Below are 17,185 nucleotides of genomic sequence, written 5' to 3'. Positions count from 1 at the left end.
AAAACGATGAAAATCTTAATACCAGTAATGTAGTTGAAAAAAAATCAGGAAAATCTACCTAATTGCCTTTTCTTGATTGTGTTTGCGTTGACCACAATCTGATTAGAGAATTAGTTAAAAGTAAACCTTCACTTAAATAAGCTAAATGATCTGAATCGGGATACGCCATTATGTAATATGTGACTCTTTAAATTTTATCCAGTATTTGAGAAACAATTTTGTACTTCATTTTTAAGATATCAATATGTAATTTTTTTTCCCTTGCTTAGCATTTTTCCTTTCCTTTCATGTTATTGTTGTTGCTGTTGTTCTGCCAACCTTATATTGATGCTGAGCACAAACAATGAAGTTCTTTGTTGCTCCACCGGTTGTAACCGCATGCAGTAGGAATATCTGCATGAGTACTTTAATTCTCAAATTAATGTTTATTCCAGCAGAATAATATAGTATATAGAGGAAATAGCATACCTAATGTAGCTTAAGTGGCTTAATTATAGGATTTCGCTGTAGGTGAATAACAATGCGAGGTGAGGAACGCATAATCCCCACATCAGTATTACCCGTGGAATACAGGGGATCAATAAAGAATATTTTGGAAACCCTAATATGTATGCAGTATCATATTGCATCTGATTTTCCAGCAGTGTTGTACCAAGTGAAGCACTTCCGGGAACATTTGTACTTTATGCATGTCGTCGGGTCAACACAAATTAACCGTGCAGTTCTGAACCCATTGATTAGATCCAGAACAATTATTCTTATCGCTTGAGTGAGCTCAAATAAAAAATGGTAAAACAATGCGCACTAGTTATGTAAAGCTGTGGCCGATGCAATATTAGAGTCACCACCCCAATTCATCTCACAAATTATCCTTGGCTCAAATCGGTAGAAATTTCATATGTTATGCTTTTCTGTTATAACTTCTAGGTAAAATTGCTAATATACTCATTTTCAACATGCAATAACAGTATATTAGGCTTTAACTCTTGAAATGTTTCAAATTTATATAGTAATTATTATAGCTTTCATGTTAATAGTTAATAGGTTTAAATAAGAGAGGGGGGGTGTTAAGTGCAACTAGAAACATAAGCAAATTGGATTGGAAAGAAGACATTACGAATAAGACAAGTTTAACTATTATAAAAGGAAAACAACTTTGACTGCGTATTCAATGGTAAGGACCTTCGCCAGCTTTACTGTGGAACAGCTAAACTAATGAAAAATGTAATATTGATACTTTTGATATCAATGTAATTCATAGACATATTCCCCAGCTCAAGAAAAGAAACATTAAATATTTATTCTACGACTTTAGACAACCAATGAGCAACACGCGCAAAAGACTGTTACCCTAAACTAGAACAGAAAATACTACACAAGTTACGAACTACAGGACTATATCTATTGCCTGGATTTCAAAATTGCTCACCTAAACATGGAATAGAACTTATGTTTCGGTACATAGTAAGATGCAAAAGAAAGGTGTAGAGCGTTCAATTATGACCACCCAGGACTGATGCTGCAACCTTTTTCAATGATTCAGATGCCTTGAGCAGATCAGACTCTGAATGCCCTGCAGAAACAAACAATCTAATTCCTACAGGCAAACGGCATTTGTCCAATGTTGATCTTTTGGAAGTCACCACAAATACAGATTCTTCTTTCAAAACCTGCGAATACACAATATTAAGTACAATCAAAATTGAAACCATGAAATTAAACATTAACAAGCACCATCCATTACCCGTTCGGCTATATTTTCAAGCAGATTTAGGTCATCTTTCATGGAACCAGTTGATTTCTCTAATCTTAAATAAACAATGGGCGACTCTGGGTTACTTGCAATTGTGATGCCTGGTATTTTTGACAATCCTGCAGTGGCACGAGTGTATCTCAAATCATAGTGCTTAACAAAAACAAATAAATAAATTTTTTGTTTACACGAGTGAAAAACAAACACAAATAAACAACAATTCAAACACAAGCTGAGTGGCCACTACAATTCCATTTAGGAATCCAACAGTGAGATCAAAGCCCACCTTTCCTTAACAACGTAATATTGCTCTTCAGCTTTGTTATTAGATTGGGATTTTCCTCCAGGACATCAATAGCAGTAATTGCAGCGCTTGCAAGATAAGGGGGTAAAGAAGCAGAAAATACGTAACCAGAGCTACTCAATCGCTGCCAAGGTTGAAAATAGAGATATAAGAGAATGGAAAATGGATGAGAAATAATTCCCATCATCAAACAATAAATTAGTGACAGCACAACTCTCCATCACGCAACTTTTACAGTTAACACCAATAAACTCAGGAATAAGTGGTGAAAAGTAAATAAAATGAAAATTTTTCCATGAGAATAAATTCTTAAATTTCACCATTTACAAATTTCTTTTTTAATTATACTAAGAAACCTAACATTACTCGTAGATGGTTATTGCCTTATTCGTTATATTATATAATATATATCACATATGATATGAAACTTCCTTACCTGGTGATCTATAACTCTTGCATTTCCGGTGCAGAATCCTCCTTCTGTAGCCAATGCATGTCCCATTGAGGCAGTTATAATGTCTATCTTCTCAGCCTGCAACACGTAACCATAAATCACAAACAGCAATACTAGTTTGAATATATGAAAACTTGCATGTAGTGTGAGCATATCACACTCAAACAAAGAAATTCAATACATACCGGAACTCCATAGTATTCAGTGAGACCTCTTCCAGAACTTCCAAGCACACCCAATGAGTTGCTCTCATCCAGCAAAACACGAAAACGATGTTTTTCCTTCAATTTAATGATCTCATCCAAGGGTGCTATTTGGCCAGAATTCTGAAAAATATTACAGTGAAAAAGATATAAACAGGTATCAGTCAAGCAATTCTTGTTATCATGTAGGCAAGGCATGAGTATAGACAGATCCTAATACAGAAAAAATAACTCTCAAAAGTTGGGCCAGGCCTAACTAAATCCAACAAAACCAGCTTATAAGAAATACTTGGGCCATATCACTGACATATATGGGACAAAACACCAAGTCCAAGTCATAAGAACTACTTAGGCCATATCACTAAGCAATATGGGACAAAACACACCCGCTTGCACCAAGCAATGAAGGTGATGGAGGTTGAGGATACAGTGCAGCCCAAAGAGACTGTAATTAAGACAGGTTAGGAGAGACCACAATTAAGGCGGCATTCCAACAAGAACTTAAAATTTAGAATGGTTAAGAAAACCAAAGCAACACACATTTTGCTGATTTGCAACATCATGTTGACTCTTTTAAAAACAATATGAATAAAACAAAATTTAGAAAATAAATGAAAAAGAGGCAGAAAGGTTGTTCAGCACTTAGCAGCAATTACAAGATTATTTCTCTTAAGAGATTTAAAATCCATCATTAGCCTTCACTTTAACAACTTATGTTTTTAGGAGAGTCGATCTTCAAGCCTTCACCAATCATGTTCCCCGATTTTTTTTTCTAAATAGTCAAATTTTAAAAAAAGGCACAGAAGGCAGCATACGCATTATTCACACTTTAAGCCTATGGGGCTCTTGCATGAAGTAGCGCATTAAAGATATAAAATTGATCACGTGTATTGATCTAAAAGCTTACATTTATAGGAGTTAGTTATTTACACATCCATACTACATAAGAATGATAATAAAGGCACACAAGTGCATCCATTAAAGCATGTATCAGATTTATAAGTACTTTCAAGCATATAGATTTGTGTCCTTTTGAATGCCCAAATAATTACAAGTTCATTGGATAATTATATAAAAACAAACCACGGGAATGCCACTTTTAAGGCTGGAAGTTTATTTCAAATTCCAATCCATCATAATTATCTTCGATTTGCATTTGTTGACTGCCCTACTATTTCAGCAGCACTGGTAGTCCATACAGAAAAAAATTACCAATATTACCGGTTGCAAGAAGCAGCAAGCAATTCAAACTGCTGCTTGTTTTAAAGCTAAAGGTTGTGATGCTAGAACTCCTCTATAAGCACAATGTAGAAGTGTAAAGCTAATCTATCGTATGCATGATAGACAAGACTTACCTGGTAGACAGCTTCAATAACAATATAACGCCTCAAATTCTTGGTCCGCTTGTATTTGGTAGTAATTTTCTCTAGAGTTTCTCTTAAAGAGTCCATGTCATTGTGCTTAAAATACACCACTGTGCTTCTAGAAAGATAAAGGCCATTCTGTATTCCCCAGTGGACTCCTTCATCCCTGTAAAAAATAAAAACTTACAGAACATCATAAATTCAGAATTTACATTAACACAGCCTCTGTTGATCAGCTGGTACCAAGTGAGCAACTAAATGGAGAAATGATTCAGTTTGTTCTTTATACCATTATAATATAGAAGCATAAGCAATGATATGAAACCAAAGAAAATAATTTTATGTGATGTCAGTGCCCACTATAAAATATAAATAAATGTTATGAGACCAAAAAAATTGTGGAAAAACTGAATATTACATCATAATATATATTTAAGACAAACTTATGCATACTTACGCTACAATTATATCTCCTTTCTTAGAGAAAGCAGGAATTGCACTGAACATGGTGGAAAGTCCATAAGAGTACAGAATTGAATCAGGGGTTCCTAAAAACTTTGCTATCCTTGTTTCACAGTCAAGGTGGACATCTGGGCATAGGAAAAGTATCATAAGAAACAAAAGCATTGCCTCAAAAACAATCTTTAAGATTGAATCTTACCAATTGTCCCATAAAACCCACGGGGACCACAAGAACCAACACCATATTTCGCTAAAGCAGAAGAACATGAGTCCTACAAGAAAGAGTAAGCATAAATTAAGTGCATCAACCCAGTGCTCCAAAAAAAAGGAATTTATTAGGGATATGGAGACCATTTCCTTACAAGTAGCTTTGGATGACCAATAAAACCAAGATAGTTTGCTGAAGCAAAATTAACAACTTCTTTTCCATTAACTATGGTATGTGGCCCAGCAGCACTGCATACAAAAACACATTATTTTATCTTTGACTTTGAAAAGTATAAGGGAGGCATTAAATCATACGGAAGGCTTTGTTAAATATACATACTTTTCAAACGAAAAAAAGGCAAGAATTTTACAAGTCTAGAGGGTTATTCAGTCCCAAGCCTCTCGTTATAGTGGATTTGGATAGGGTCTTACTCTTATATTGAAACCTTAAACCAGTGAGCTGAAAAGAGAGGTTGTTTCTGTTGCTATAACCCAAGACCACTATAAAGACAATAAAGACCAAAGATCACCATGTCACAATTCACAAGGTGGAACCCTTACCAAAGCACTAGATTTCTCCCTCAAAAAATTTCATGAATCCAAGTCACGAAAAATGTAACCATGGCAGTGAATTTGACAAGCATAAAACAATGTGATAAATTCCAGATTTCATCAAAGAAATGTTTAAGACACTAAAAGTAAAAAAACAAACAAGGTTACTGCAACCAAAGAAAAGAAACCACCTCTCCAGCACTGGCGGTTCATACTGCAACTCTTTATCAAGAGAAGGAATAAGGGGTCCTGGAACCCATTCCTCACATAACTCATCAATTTCCTGCAGATATTAATCATAAAATTAAAAAGAATGACAAAATACAATAACATGCTGAATCTCAGATTGCATTGTACAAGAGTTAGCATGGAATAATATGCTTGCAGAATTAAGTCATAAGTATTCCTTCAAAAAATATGGCAATTAAGTCCTTTAGAAAATAGAAAATAACAGTAACTACTGAGATTCCACACAATAACCGGGAGAAATGAAATTCTACTAGTTATAATAAATTAAATACAGAAAGAGGCCGAAAATTTTAAATTTTGAATACATATCTTAACAGAATTCAATATTTTAAGCAGTGACGGCTCACAGACAGAGCGAACAAATTGCTGAGCAAACAAGAATCATATCATTATCCCCCAGTATCCATCTTAACATGGATTAATCTTCTTTTATAACATATATCATATTTTCAAGCACCAAGAAGTGCGTAAAAAATGCCCATACTGAAGCACTCATTAGAATGAACACCAGATACAAGACGAGGGAGAGAGAGAAGACAGTGAGTTACAGGTCAGGTACAAAAGATAGCTATTCTTTAGAAAAAACAATAACAAAGTTTGAAACAAACAAAACCTTCAACTCTCACATCAAGTATTTGAGATCTTCAAAAAATACCATCTCAGCTACATTTCAGATATATGCATAGAACAACTCAATATTGCCAGCAAAGCTACCAACATAATACCAATTACAAAAGCATAAACCTCCTATGCTAGAATTTCAGTATAGACTAAACAATCATCCACTTTGGGATATGTTTCTAAAAAATTACAAGAGCACAAACAATCATCCACAAAGCAAGTGCGGATAATTATAAAGAGAGCTGGTATTATTCAACCATGGAGAGCTCCAACCTTCACAAACTGAAATCTATAGATTAATTAACCTTGCGAGTTTCAAATCCTCATAAAGAATAATAAGAAATGCCCCATGTCAGGTCCCTAGATAGGACTACTAAAAACCACAATAATTGAATGTCCAATACTCTATTTACATTGAAGTTTTTGAATAAATTATAAAATCTAAACATCAACGGAAACCATTTTTCAGCTGCGCAATATACTGATAACAACTTCACATGCAATTTAAAGGTGAAGTCTGCTTGAATTTGGAGAAGAAATAGGCAAAAAAAAAAAAAAAAAAAAAAGCGATTACATCAAGGAAATAAAAAATAAAAACATTTCATAATCAACTTAATTTTCACACAATAATTGCTCCAAAAGCTCTAAATCACATTCAATAAATAAATAAAACCTTTAATATATATATATATATATAAATGCATAAGAAAGAGATAAATAGTGCTGTTGAACTAACCTTGTTTGTTAATGGCCTTTTAGGAGGCTTGTAACTTTTCTGTGAAAGCAAGAAAAGTATGACCACCAGCAGAAAAACCTCGATGAACAAATGTCCTTCAAACACAACAAGGTATAAAATAAGAGAATTAATTACATTCATAATTATGATCCATCAAAAGCAAACAAAAATAAATTTGCATGGAGGAAATGAAAAATTACCCCCGATATGGACTCCAAAAACCACAGCTCGCGCAGAAGGAGCGTCCAACGCAAACTTGACGCAATCCAACGTCGCGTTCATGAAATTCATGACGGCTGAGGCCATCACAGTGTCCATATCTCGATCCAAATCGCAAGGAACCTTTCGGAATCAGTCATGCATGAAAATTCGCAGCCTCAAATCACTGCAAAACGGAACAGCGACGTGAACGTTGGAAACGACGACGAATCGATTGCGCTGAGATTGAAAATTGTCGGATCCGTGCAAAGAAAACGGCGTAACGCACCTGGCGATTGGGAGGGAGAAACGAAGCGAGATTCAGAAGGAGATGCGAAGGAGAAGAAGAGAAGAGAAGAGAAGAACGGAAAGGATTAAGGAATGGCAAATAAGGAATTTCGATGAATAGTCAATCGAGAGCTATGATGAAGCCACGTCACACCAATCACTTAACGGTTCTCATCACGCACGCCAAGTCTTCCTCCTTCTTCGTCTCTTCCTTAACTCGTTTTCTATTTTTCTTTTTCACCAGAAATTTCGCCTCTTTTCTTTTTAGACTACTTCTGCGTGGATGTGGAATATGATAACAACATTAAATGATGTGGATTGAAATTTTAAATGTAATTTAGATATTTTATAATCAAGACGAAGGCTATACATCGATCATATATATTATGACATTGATAAAAAACAAAAAAAATTGTAATTTCTAACATATAACTTTATCATTTTGTTATTAGAGTGTGTTATTTATAAGAATTTTATGTGTGTGCGACATGATGAAGTGAGTAGAATAGAGAGTATAAATAGTGAGGATAACCAGAAATTTTATGTTGCGGGAATACACATTTATAAATTAATGGGGCAATACTTATATTATAATTTTTTTAATTACATTTTAAATCATAGAGGTAATTTTTATACATTGTATTAAGATAAAATAAAAATCTTGTGGGCCTGCTGCTACCAAAACCTCTAATAGACTAATACAAATTGGACCCTATGTGTACCTTTCGCATATTAGGCTTTCTTATCACTTTTTTTTTTAATTAACCAATGAAATGAAAAGAAAGGCTTTCTTATAACTGGGTAGGTATAAGTACATGTTGAGTTAGGGGCATTGCCCCCTAAGTTTTTTAAATTTTTAATACGTTTTTTATTCTAAAATTAAGAATATTATTTTATTTAAACTTTATTAGTAAATGTAATATTATAAGTTTTTTTTAAGTATTATTGATTTTATTAACTATGCATTATTGTGTTGAATCATTGTTTGTGTTGACAAACTCTGAAATCTAAATTTTTTTATGAGTTTAGATAATTTTGGGGTTTTTTTTAGACACAAGTCTAATTTGACCCTAAGTGGAGGTAATATATAAGGTTTTTGTTTATAATTGAACTTCACTAGTTCAAGTCTTTAGAAGCTTAGAGAGATGAACTATAGAGATAAGCTTTGGAATCGTAAGTTCTCTTCGTCTCCAACTTTTCTCTTTATGAGGGTAATCCTTCCCTGTGCCTCATTTGCATTGTATGGTTGTTGATTCAGGTCAGAAAGGACTTGAATATGATTTTTTGATTCATGCAAAGTGGTTGGATGTTCTTCTTTCTTATTTCCCTCCTTCTTCTAGATTTGAAGGTTTTAGAGGTAACTAAAGTTGGATTTTTGTTTTTGGTTGAGTTGTTGGTTTGTTTAGCGAATCCTGAGTTGAGTGTTGTTTGAACCTTTGAAATTTGTGACTTTGTTGGTTGATTTGAGAGGTTGTATGTTGGGGTTTTAGGTTGTGAGATGTTGAAAAAGATTTGAGATTTGATCGAATTATAAGTTGCATGTTTGAAATGGTATTGTTTTTGAGTTGTGCAGAGTATATATGTATGTATTCATATGTTGCATGTTGAAAATGTGTTGAGTTTCAAGTCCTTAAGGCAAATTTATGTTCTATAATCGCAAAACTCTAATGTTGCTTCAAGCACCTTTATAACGTTGAGCGTGACTCACGTTAGAAGCTTTGTGTCTTATTCACGTTGACTGTAGGATTGATGGCATCAGACATGGGTTAGAGAGAAGTCTCTAACTTGGTTACATCGAGTGTAGTGTGAATGGTGTCGAGTGTGAGGAGAGAAAATTGTCTCAAATTAGAATTTTGTTGGGCGCCATTAGAGTGACATTAGGCATGGATCAACTCAAGTCTCTTTGTTTGGTTGGGGTCAAGCGTGGGTTCTTACTATGTTGGGCATGAGGTTTCAAGGGTCTCTCCCTAATTCATGTCGAATGTGAGTTGTGTAACATCGAGCATGGGTGAGGCATAAGATCCCTTGCCTCGATAAGTCAGGCGCTAGTCTCCTTTAGAAAAATTTGTTGGTTACCTTATGAAGTGATTAATGTGAGCTGACTAAGTTGTCTATTGCATACAATTAGTACTAAATGTTGTTTATTCTATATATATGATATATGAAGATATCTAAAGATGATCGAGGGTTGAAAGTTGGAAGTTGAGTTGAGTGTATGTTGTGTGATTGTGTAGTTGTGTTGAATATTTTTTATGCATGATGTTGTTATGTTGTTGAGATGATGAATGTTAAGAATACTTTAAGCATTTATACATGGTGTTGAAAGTTGTACTATGTTGGTCAACCTAGGACTAGAGGAAAGATTATTTTGAAGTTGTATATCTTATTGTGTAGATATTGTGTTATGGTCCTTCGAGAGCCTAATTTTGTTGAAAACCTTTCTTAGGATGTTGGCCTTCAAAGTGGAAATTTTTATTTCCTCTAGGACCTCAGTTGATGTGGTATGTGAGCTAGGTCAAGACATATTAACTATAAGTGATCAATGTTGATTTGTATGTAGGCAAGGACAAAATATACATGTATAAAGTGACCAAAAAATTTAAGTAAAGTACAAGGTCGAGGATTAAAGTTCCTAACTAAGAGTCAGAAAGGCATGGTATTTGGAAGGTAACCGGCAGACTAATCCTATAGGTGGTTTAGTAATGCTAGCTAATGTTGTGGTAGACCCACATTCAAGTTGTTTTACCTCGATATGAATACTAGACTTCATAGTTTAAGTGACAACACTTAAGAAACCATATTGTTAAGAATTGATATTCCATTTGGCTATTGACCTAGTTGGATTGAAAATGTTAGGTTATTTGTTCGGTAAGGTCAAATAACTTAAACTACTCACTTGTGTTATAGGAGATCTCCTAGTTGTAATATGTGACAACACATATAGTTACTATGTTGTATATATTATCATTGAGTTAAAATTTGAGTTGTTGATGTTGTGTTGTTCATATGAAATGTGAAATTATGATTATGTTGTATTGCAATTATGGAGTTAATGACGTGGTGTATAAGTTGAAATATGTGGTATTATGTAAAAGTTGTAAGTTGGCATTGTGTTACAATAAGTTGAGCAATTCATGTTGATTGCATATTTGCTTTATTTCTATACTAATTATATTGATTCTTTAAACTCTAATTTATCCTTATGTGTTTTTATATAATTGAACTATGATAATCATACTTAATATGAGAGTAAAGTAGGGATAAATTACTATTGAAGTTGTTTGGAGGCCATGTGATGTTGGTTATGTTGATATTTTGTGTTACCTTGGAGTAGTTAGTAGCTAGTAGTTGTGTTTGACTCACACCTAGAACTGCACTTGCAATTATATGGATGATTGTATAATTTTATACCCATGTATACGAATGTTTAGTTGTAAATATGTATGTATATATGTTAACTATTGAGTATCCATTAACTGTCTAATGCTATCATTAAATAGTCATTTATTTTCTTTTATTGAATTGTTAAGTGTAAGGATTATAGTGGGTTGTTATTATAGAAGTAAATATATTTAATTATTCTTTTATAGTCTCATTGTAAGATAATGACACTATTCTTTTATGCAAATATTTTTTTATATAATTTTATTACGGAGATATTATATTTTTTTTCCATATAAACAAAGTACTGGATCATTTAGTTTACGCTTTAACATTTTTTTCGTGTGTAAATCATTCTTACTATTTTAAAAGCTATAAATCAATATTAAAATGATTTGATTATAATTAATTTAAAATTAAAAAATATTTATTAATATTTGTAAATCAAGTAAGTTTGTGAACATTATATAAGATGTTACACCATTATCTAATCTTTAGAAAAGTTAATATCTTAAAACAAACATTGATAGGATGTAAAATGACATTTATACAATTATTTTTTTAATATTTAATTTATATTTTTATATAAATATATTTTTATTATATATTTTTCATTTATTTAAAAATAAATAATTATAAATATTTTTTTCATAATTTTAACATTTATATATATGATGGATAAATTTTAATTTTGTTAATCCCTTATATATGGTCTCACCTCCGTATCTGCTTACAAGTTATAAGATCTTATTGGATTATAATTTAAGATAATATTTCTTTTAATCTTATTAGTATAAAGTATTTACTGATTTCATTAATGATTATTCTTGATCAAAAAACTTGGCTTACCACTTTTAAAATAATATTTTTGTACGAAGGTGTGTGAGAGGAAAAATTAAGTAATCTTAAACTAATTTTTATATGACATGTAATTAAATATATTTTTTGTATGTAAAATGCAAAACTTGAATGCATATTATATGTTGATCGGTTAAGATTATGTAACATGTGCTTTTGGATCAAACTCTTTGATTCTGGATAGTCGTCACTAATGATTATAAGGTTATATTCTTTGTTTGACATCAAAATGCGCTTAGTATAATTATTATTGTATTAACCTCGTCGACAATGTAATTTTGGTCATACACTTATACACCAATTTCGTTGGATAACGTAAGTTTGACCATATATTTTGTTATTGTCGCATTGATGACATCGAACATTTATATTGTCAAGATGATATAATAAGTTCATATACCAAGTTCATGTGTCAACATGTGGACTTAACACACAATAATTGTAACAGTTACAAAATTAAAGAAAATGGACAGATGTAGTTAATACAAAAAAGAGGTACGCGTCATATAAAGAAAAAGAGAAATTATACAGGACATCTAAACTAAATTGATCGTTGGAGTGTTTTTGTAGATATTAACACTATTCTAAAATAAGGAATCGATCAGATTCATTCCAACCTCGAAGGAGAAGACTGAAGATCAATCTTATGAGATAAACTCTTTGTTTAAGTTTATCTTGGTAAAAAATAATTATTATTTTGACTAAAAGGACATAAGAAACACATGTATTGTTGTACAATAAAAAATTATTCTCATTGTATTGTAAATTTGTGATGGTGTCAAATGTCATAGGTATTTTTGTCAAGTAATAAAATTTTTAAAAAGTGAAGAATTTAAATAGTAAAATAGGAGGATACAAATCATAATTCCCTTAAATGTATCTTTGAGTCCATTTTATTTGTTTTTTTGTCAAGCAATAAAATTTTTAAAAAGTGAAGAGTTTAAATAGTAAAATAGGAGGGTATGAATCATAATTCTCTTAAATGTATCTTTAGGTCCATTTTATTTGTTTTTTTTGTCCACCTTTATGTGGCTCCACTTTTTGTCCTCTTTTATGCAATGCTTTTGCTATCGATACTTCCTATTTATTATATTTTGCTCTTTTTATTTGTAATTTTTATTACTAAATATATCTTTATAAAATCTATTTTTTTACCCATGTTTATTATACTTTAAGTTATATATTTACATTATCATTTTTTTTTATTATAAAAACCCTAATTTTAGACTCTCATATTCACTTTCATATTCATTATTCTTTAAATCTTAATTACATGATAATACAATTTTCATGTTAATAATGGATATGCTTTTAAGAAATTTGCTTGATAATGTAGGTTTTCCTTTATACAATATTACGCTACAAGGTGTGTCAATGTCTACATGTTTTACATTTTATTTCAAGATATTTAACACTGCAAGATTTTTATAAACAACAAATATAATGTTTAAAAGATTATCTCAGGTGTTACTCTTATTCTTTTGTGAATTTCAACATACTCCATATATATCATACTTTGATTTATCTCTATCGCCCCCAAGTAAACATGTGTGATGTGTAGTTATAACCCTCTTGAATTTCATTGAATTTCGTTTGAAAAATGTCAACATGTGTTACGCATTACTCAATTGGATTTTTTTGTTTTTGTTTTTGTTTTTTAAACACATAGTGTGTTTGATTTCACGAAAACTTACAAAATCACGTTTAACGAAAAAGATAAAAAATATTACTTTTTAGTTTGATGATTTGAAATGTGTATTTTTTTCGTTCAACGAAATTCAATGATAAAACAACATGCCCATATTGGTATATGTTTATGAATTTAAAGTTTTAGATATTGCTTTTCATAATAATATATATTAATTTCAAAGAGTTGTTTCTAGAACAATGTGTAATTTGTTAAAGTATAGTTCCATTTTGAAACTATTTTCGAAATTGGTATATATTATTCTAAAAAAACAATTTTCGGAACTATGTATAAGTTGTTAAAACATAACTTTGAAAATTATTTTTTAAAATTGTGTAACTTGTTAAAATATAATTTCGGAAGCTACTGTACGGAACAACATATATCAATTCGAGAAGGAAAAATAATATTTTAGAAAAGGAAAATAGAAGTTTGTATCTAGTGAATAGGGGTGTAAAAATGTCAAAATGTAAATACAGTTCGTAGGAAACTCATATACAATAATGGGCCGGAAATGTAAATACCCATCAAACAATCGTCCAGTTATGGGCCAACAAACAAAAACGAGGAAGCTCGATTATGTCCTCAAGCGAAAAAAACTAGTTACACAAAAAAGCTAGAAATTATTGGGCTTCTTTCTCTCATCAATAAATTCACTTGGTCTCCGAGAAAGAAGAAAAAAAACAAGTTACACAAAAACTAATGGTTAAATACCTCTTTTGATCATTTACAATATTTTTTTGTTTCAATTTAGTCTCACTTTAATTTTATGTATTAATTTGGTCCCCAATAATTTAAATCGTTCCAATTTGAGACTTCCGTCTAAATGATTTAAACGGAGTTAACTGGTGGTCACGTGGATGCCAGGTGGATGCCACGTAGATGCCACATAGATGCCACGTAGGTGGATAAAAAAATACTTGAATACACCTGGAACCAGAACGGCCCGTTCTGGTTACACTATTGGTGTGTAAAATTTGCAACTGGAACGGGTCGTTCCAGGTCCAAAATTAACACACCAACAGTGTAACCAGAACGGACTGTTCTGGTTCAAAATTTCGTGCACAAAAAAATCAAAATACAAAGCATTTCAAACACTAGATTTGGTAATATTGTTAATGAGGATTAATAACTTCAATTGCTAAACATTTGAGCTATACAGTATATCATTCAGGATGATGCAGTGTATCACTAAGGACAATGGTAACAAGTTTTATTTCATTGTTAGTCAAACCGGAGTGAACTACTTACTACCAAATTGACACTGTACACAAGGATAAAACGAAACAGTATTTTTCCTTGAAGTCATTGACGATGTACCCCAACAATAACAACCTGTTTTTGAGGAGGTACCCTTAAACCCTGAATTTTATTTTCAATTTTTGAAATACATTGCGGCATTTTAGTCAAAATTTTGAACTGGATAAATTCAAATCAAAGAAATATTTTGAAAGGTCTTATCTTATTTAATTTTTTTTTAGTTTTATTCATAAATGAATATTAATTTATTGTATTTTTTATTGATAATAAAAAATATATAATAAAATATATAATAAATAAAAAATACAATAAAAAGCATGGCGTTCTGGAGCGGGCCGTTCTGAATTCAGAACGGCCCGTTCTAAGAGCAGAACGGCCCGTTCTGGTTTCAGAACGGGCCGTTCTGGTTTCAGGTTTTTTTCCGGAATTTGGCGTCCACGTGCGCATCCACGTAGATGCCAGGTGGTCAACAGTTAACTCCATCTAAATCATTTGGACGGAAGTCCCAAATTGCACTAATTTAAATTATTGGGGACCAAATTGAGAACAAAAATTAAAGTGGGACTAAATTGAAACAAAAAAACATTGTAAGGGACCAAAAGAGGTATTTAACCAAAACTAATTAATCTTTTCCTTATTAGGGTATCTTTGGTTTTTATATTTTATTTTAATTAATATATTATATTTATAAAGTATTATATTATTTTCACATTTTATTTTATTTTCAACAGTTTATAAAAAAAAATCTTGTTTCCAAAATTTTTATGTAAATTCGTGAAAGCAGAAAAAAAAATTGTAATTATTAATAGGATTATACTGACTAAAAAACACCTATATTTACTTACCATGTTTATTTATTAAGTTTTTAATTGCATTAAAAAGTGTTCGTCAAAATTAAATAATTAATGGACCATATTGAGCTGTCATATTTAGGTAGACCTGTAGACTTGTATATCGTATGAGTTATAATTCACACAAGAATGTTGAATTTCAATTATTTAGTCTAAACACGCTTTGATTTTTTATGGAATAGGTGACTAAAAACGTTCTAGATAATCTTTATTTGAATTACTTTTAATATTTTCCACCGCAAACGATGCTTAATTGTGCTTCTCGACGTATATTGAGTGAAAAGAACCCTACAAATTATTGTTGATTTGGTCAAACACCCGTTGGAGTTTGTTTGCATCTAGTAAAAAATTAAGAGATCTTTCATAAGGAGCCAGGCTTCACCAAATACCCAATAATCAAGTGCCCCTAGTTATTGTCCTAACTCCTAAATGTCATCTATGTAGGTACTTATCTAGGTATGCCTTCAACACCATATTGACGCACACTAATGATGAAAGCTTCCAATGATGCACATGTTGTGTCTCCAACTCCATGCTTTTAAGATAAAATGTCCAAAGCAAGAGGGAGAAGATACTTAATTTGGAGGCATATATAGCATTTTATCCAAAACAGGATATTACAGCAAAACACAAAATTATATTACTTTTTTTTTTTATTTGGGTTGCTAAGAGGGGGTTGGGTCACATTCGATGATTATGTAATGGAATCAAATTTCTATTTGAAATCATACAAAAAAATTACAAAATTCTTTACGTGTTGGTTTGGTTTGAGTTAGTCTAAATTTTTTATATAACACTTTATATAATGACATTTCACATAATTTCTCATTAATTAGAATCTTTTATCGGTCAGAACTCTTTTTAGATAGCTCTTTTTAATATTCTCGGTCGCCTTTAGGATCAATGGCTATCCTTATAAACTAATACAATACTTTTTAATGTACTTTATCCTCATTCACACACTTTTTGAAATTTTTTTTAGAAGGTCATTCATACCTAAATCGCTTCAAATCAAGCACGTTTAACTGTGAAATTTTTATGTGATGAGCTAATGCATCTTATTAGTAGTCTTACATGTACAAATCTCTAAATCTCTCTCATTTCAGTGTGTCCAAGTTGTTACAAACTCATCAACTTCCACTTGATTTGTCCTCAAACCACACTACACTGAGAGAGAACTAGACTCTAATATCATTTGTAAACCCATTAAATTTGACGTCTCAATGACTTCACTTCATGACACTTAACATGATGACATTTCACACAATTCTTTGTTGGTTAGGACCCTTCATCGGCCAAAACCTTCCATGGATAACTCTTTCTAATATGGCTAGTCGTCTTTAGGATCAATGATTACCCTCACAAACCAACACAAAAATTTTCAGCGTATTTTATCCTTACTTACACACTTTTTAAGAAACCTTCTAAAAGATTACTCATCCCTAAATCACTCAATATCAAACACGCTCAATTGTGAAGTTCTTATGTGATAAGCTACCAAAAATTAGATGCATTTTGTTGGTATAGGTAATACAAAATAAAAGTCATCCTCAATTACATAGTCTCACACCTTTACAAATCTTTGAATCCCTCTCATTTCAATATGTCTTAACTATTACAAATTTGTTATTTAATGTAATTGAAATTACACAAATTAGATTTAGTTAAGTTAATTGGATTTAACTATTTAAAATTATTAAATTTATTTTTTTAAAATTGTTTTTTTTCTTGCTAAAAGCTAACTGATTTATATATAA

The 17,185-nt window shown here is 31.6% G+C and overlaps 1 protein-coding gene across 1 annotated transcript; it reads right to left on the bottom strand.

The window, feature by feature from the left end:
- Nucleotides 1–1,213: 1,213 nt before the first annotated feature.
- LCB1 (long-chain base1) lies at nucleotides 1,214–7,598 on the bottom strand. Its single transcript, XM_020378574.3, has 13 exons — nucleotides 7,393–7,598; nucleotides 7,106–7,290; nucleotides 6,906–7,000; nucleotides 5,491–5,582; nucleotides 4,903–4,996; nucleotides 4,740–4,812; nucleotides 4,536–4,668; nucleotides 4,070–4,244; nucleotides 2,697–2,837; nucleotides 2,494–2,589; nucleotides 2,040–2,181; nucleotides 1,745–1,872; nucleotides 1,214–1,670 (listed from the first exon to the last, which is right to left on the bottom strand). The coding sequence occupies exons 2-13, from the start codon at nucleotides 7,221–7,223 to the stop codon at nucleotides 1,494–1,496; spliced, it is 1,464 nt and encodes a 487-aa protein (XP_020234163.1). The 5' UTR covers nucleotides 7,224–7,290; nucleotides 7,393–7,598; the 3' UTR covers nucleotides 1,214–1,493.
- Between the last annotated feature and the right edge of the window lie 9,587 nt (nucleotides 7,599–17,185).

This window comes from Cajanus cajan, chromosome 9, assembly GCF_000230855.2.
Source record: "Cajanus cajan strain Asha chromosome 9, NIPB_CcT2T_4, whole genome shotgun sequence".
In the NCBI taxonomy this organism is placed as follows: Eukaryota; Viridiplantae; Streptophyta; class Magnoliopsida; order Fabales; family Fabaceae; genus Cajanus; species Cajanus cajan.
This window is presented reverse-complemented; position numbering and strand designations above follow the sequence as displayed.

Coding starts and splice junctions, on each gene's coding strand:
- LCB1 (XM_020378574.3), bottom strand. CDS start 7,223: ATGGACACTGTGATGGCCTCAGCCGTCATGAATTTCATGAACGCGACG. Junction 4,997..5,490: donor GAACCGCCAGTGCTGGAGAG/GTGGTTTCTTTT, acceptor TTTTGTATGCAG/TGCTGCTGGGCCACATACCA. Junction 4,245..4,535: donor AAAGGAGATATAATTGTAGC/GTAAGTATGCAT, acceptor TATTTTTTACAG/GGATGAAGGAGTCCACTGGG.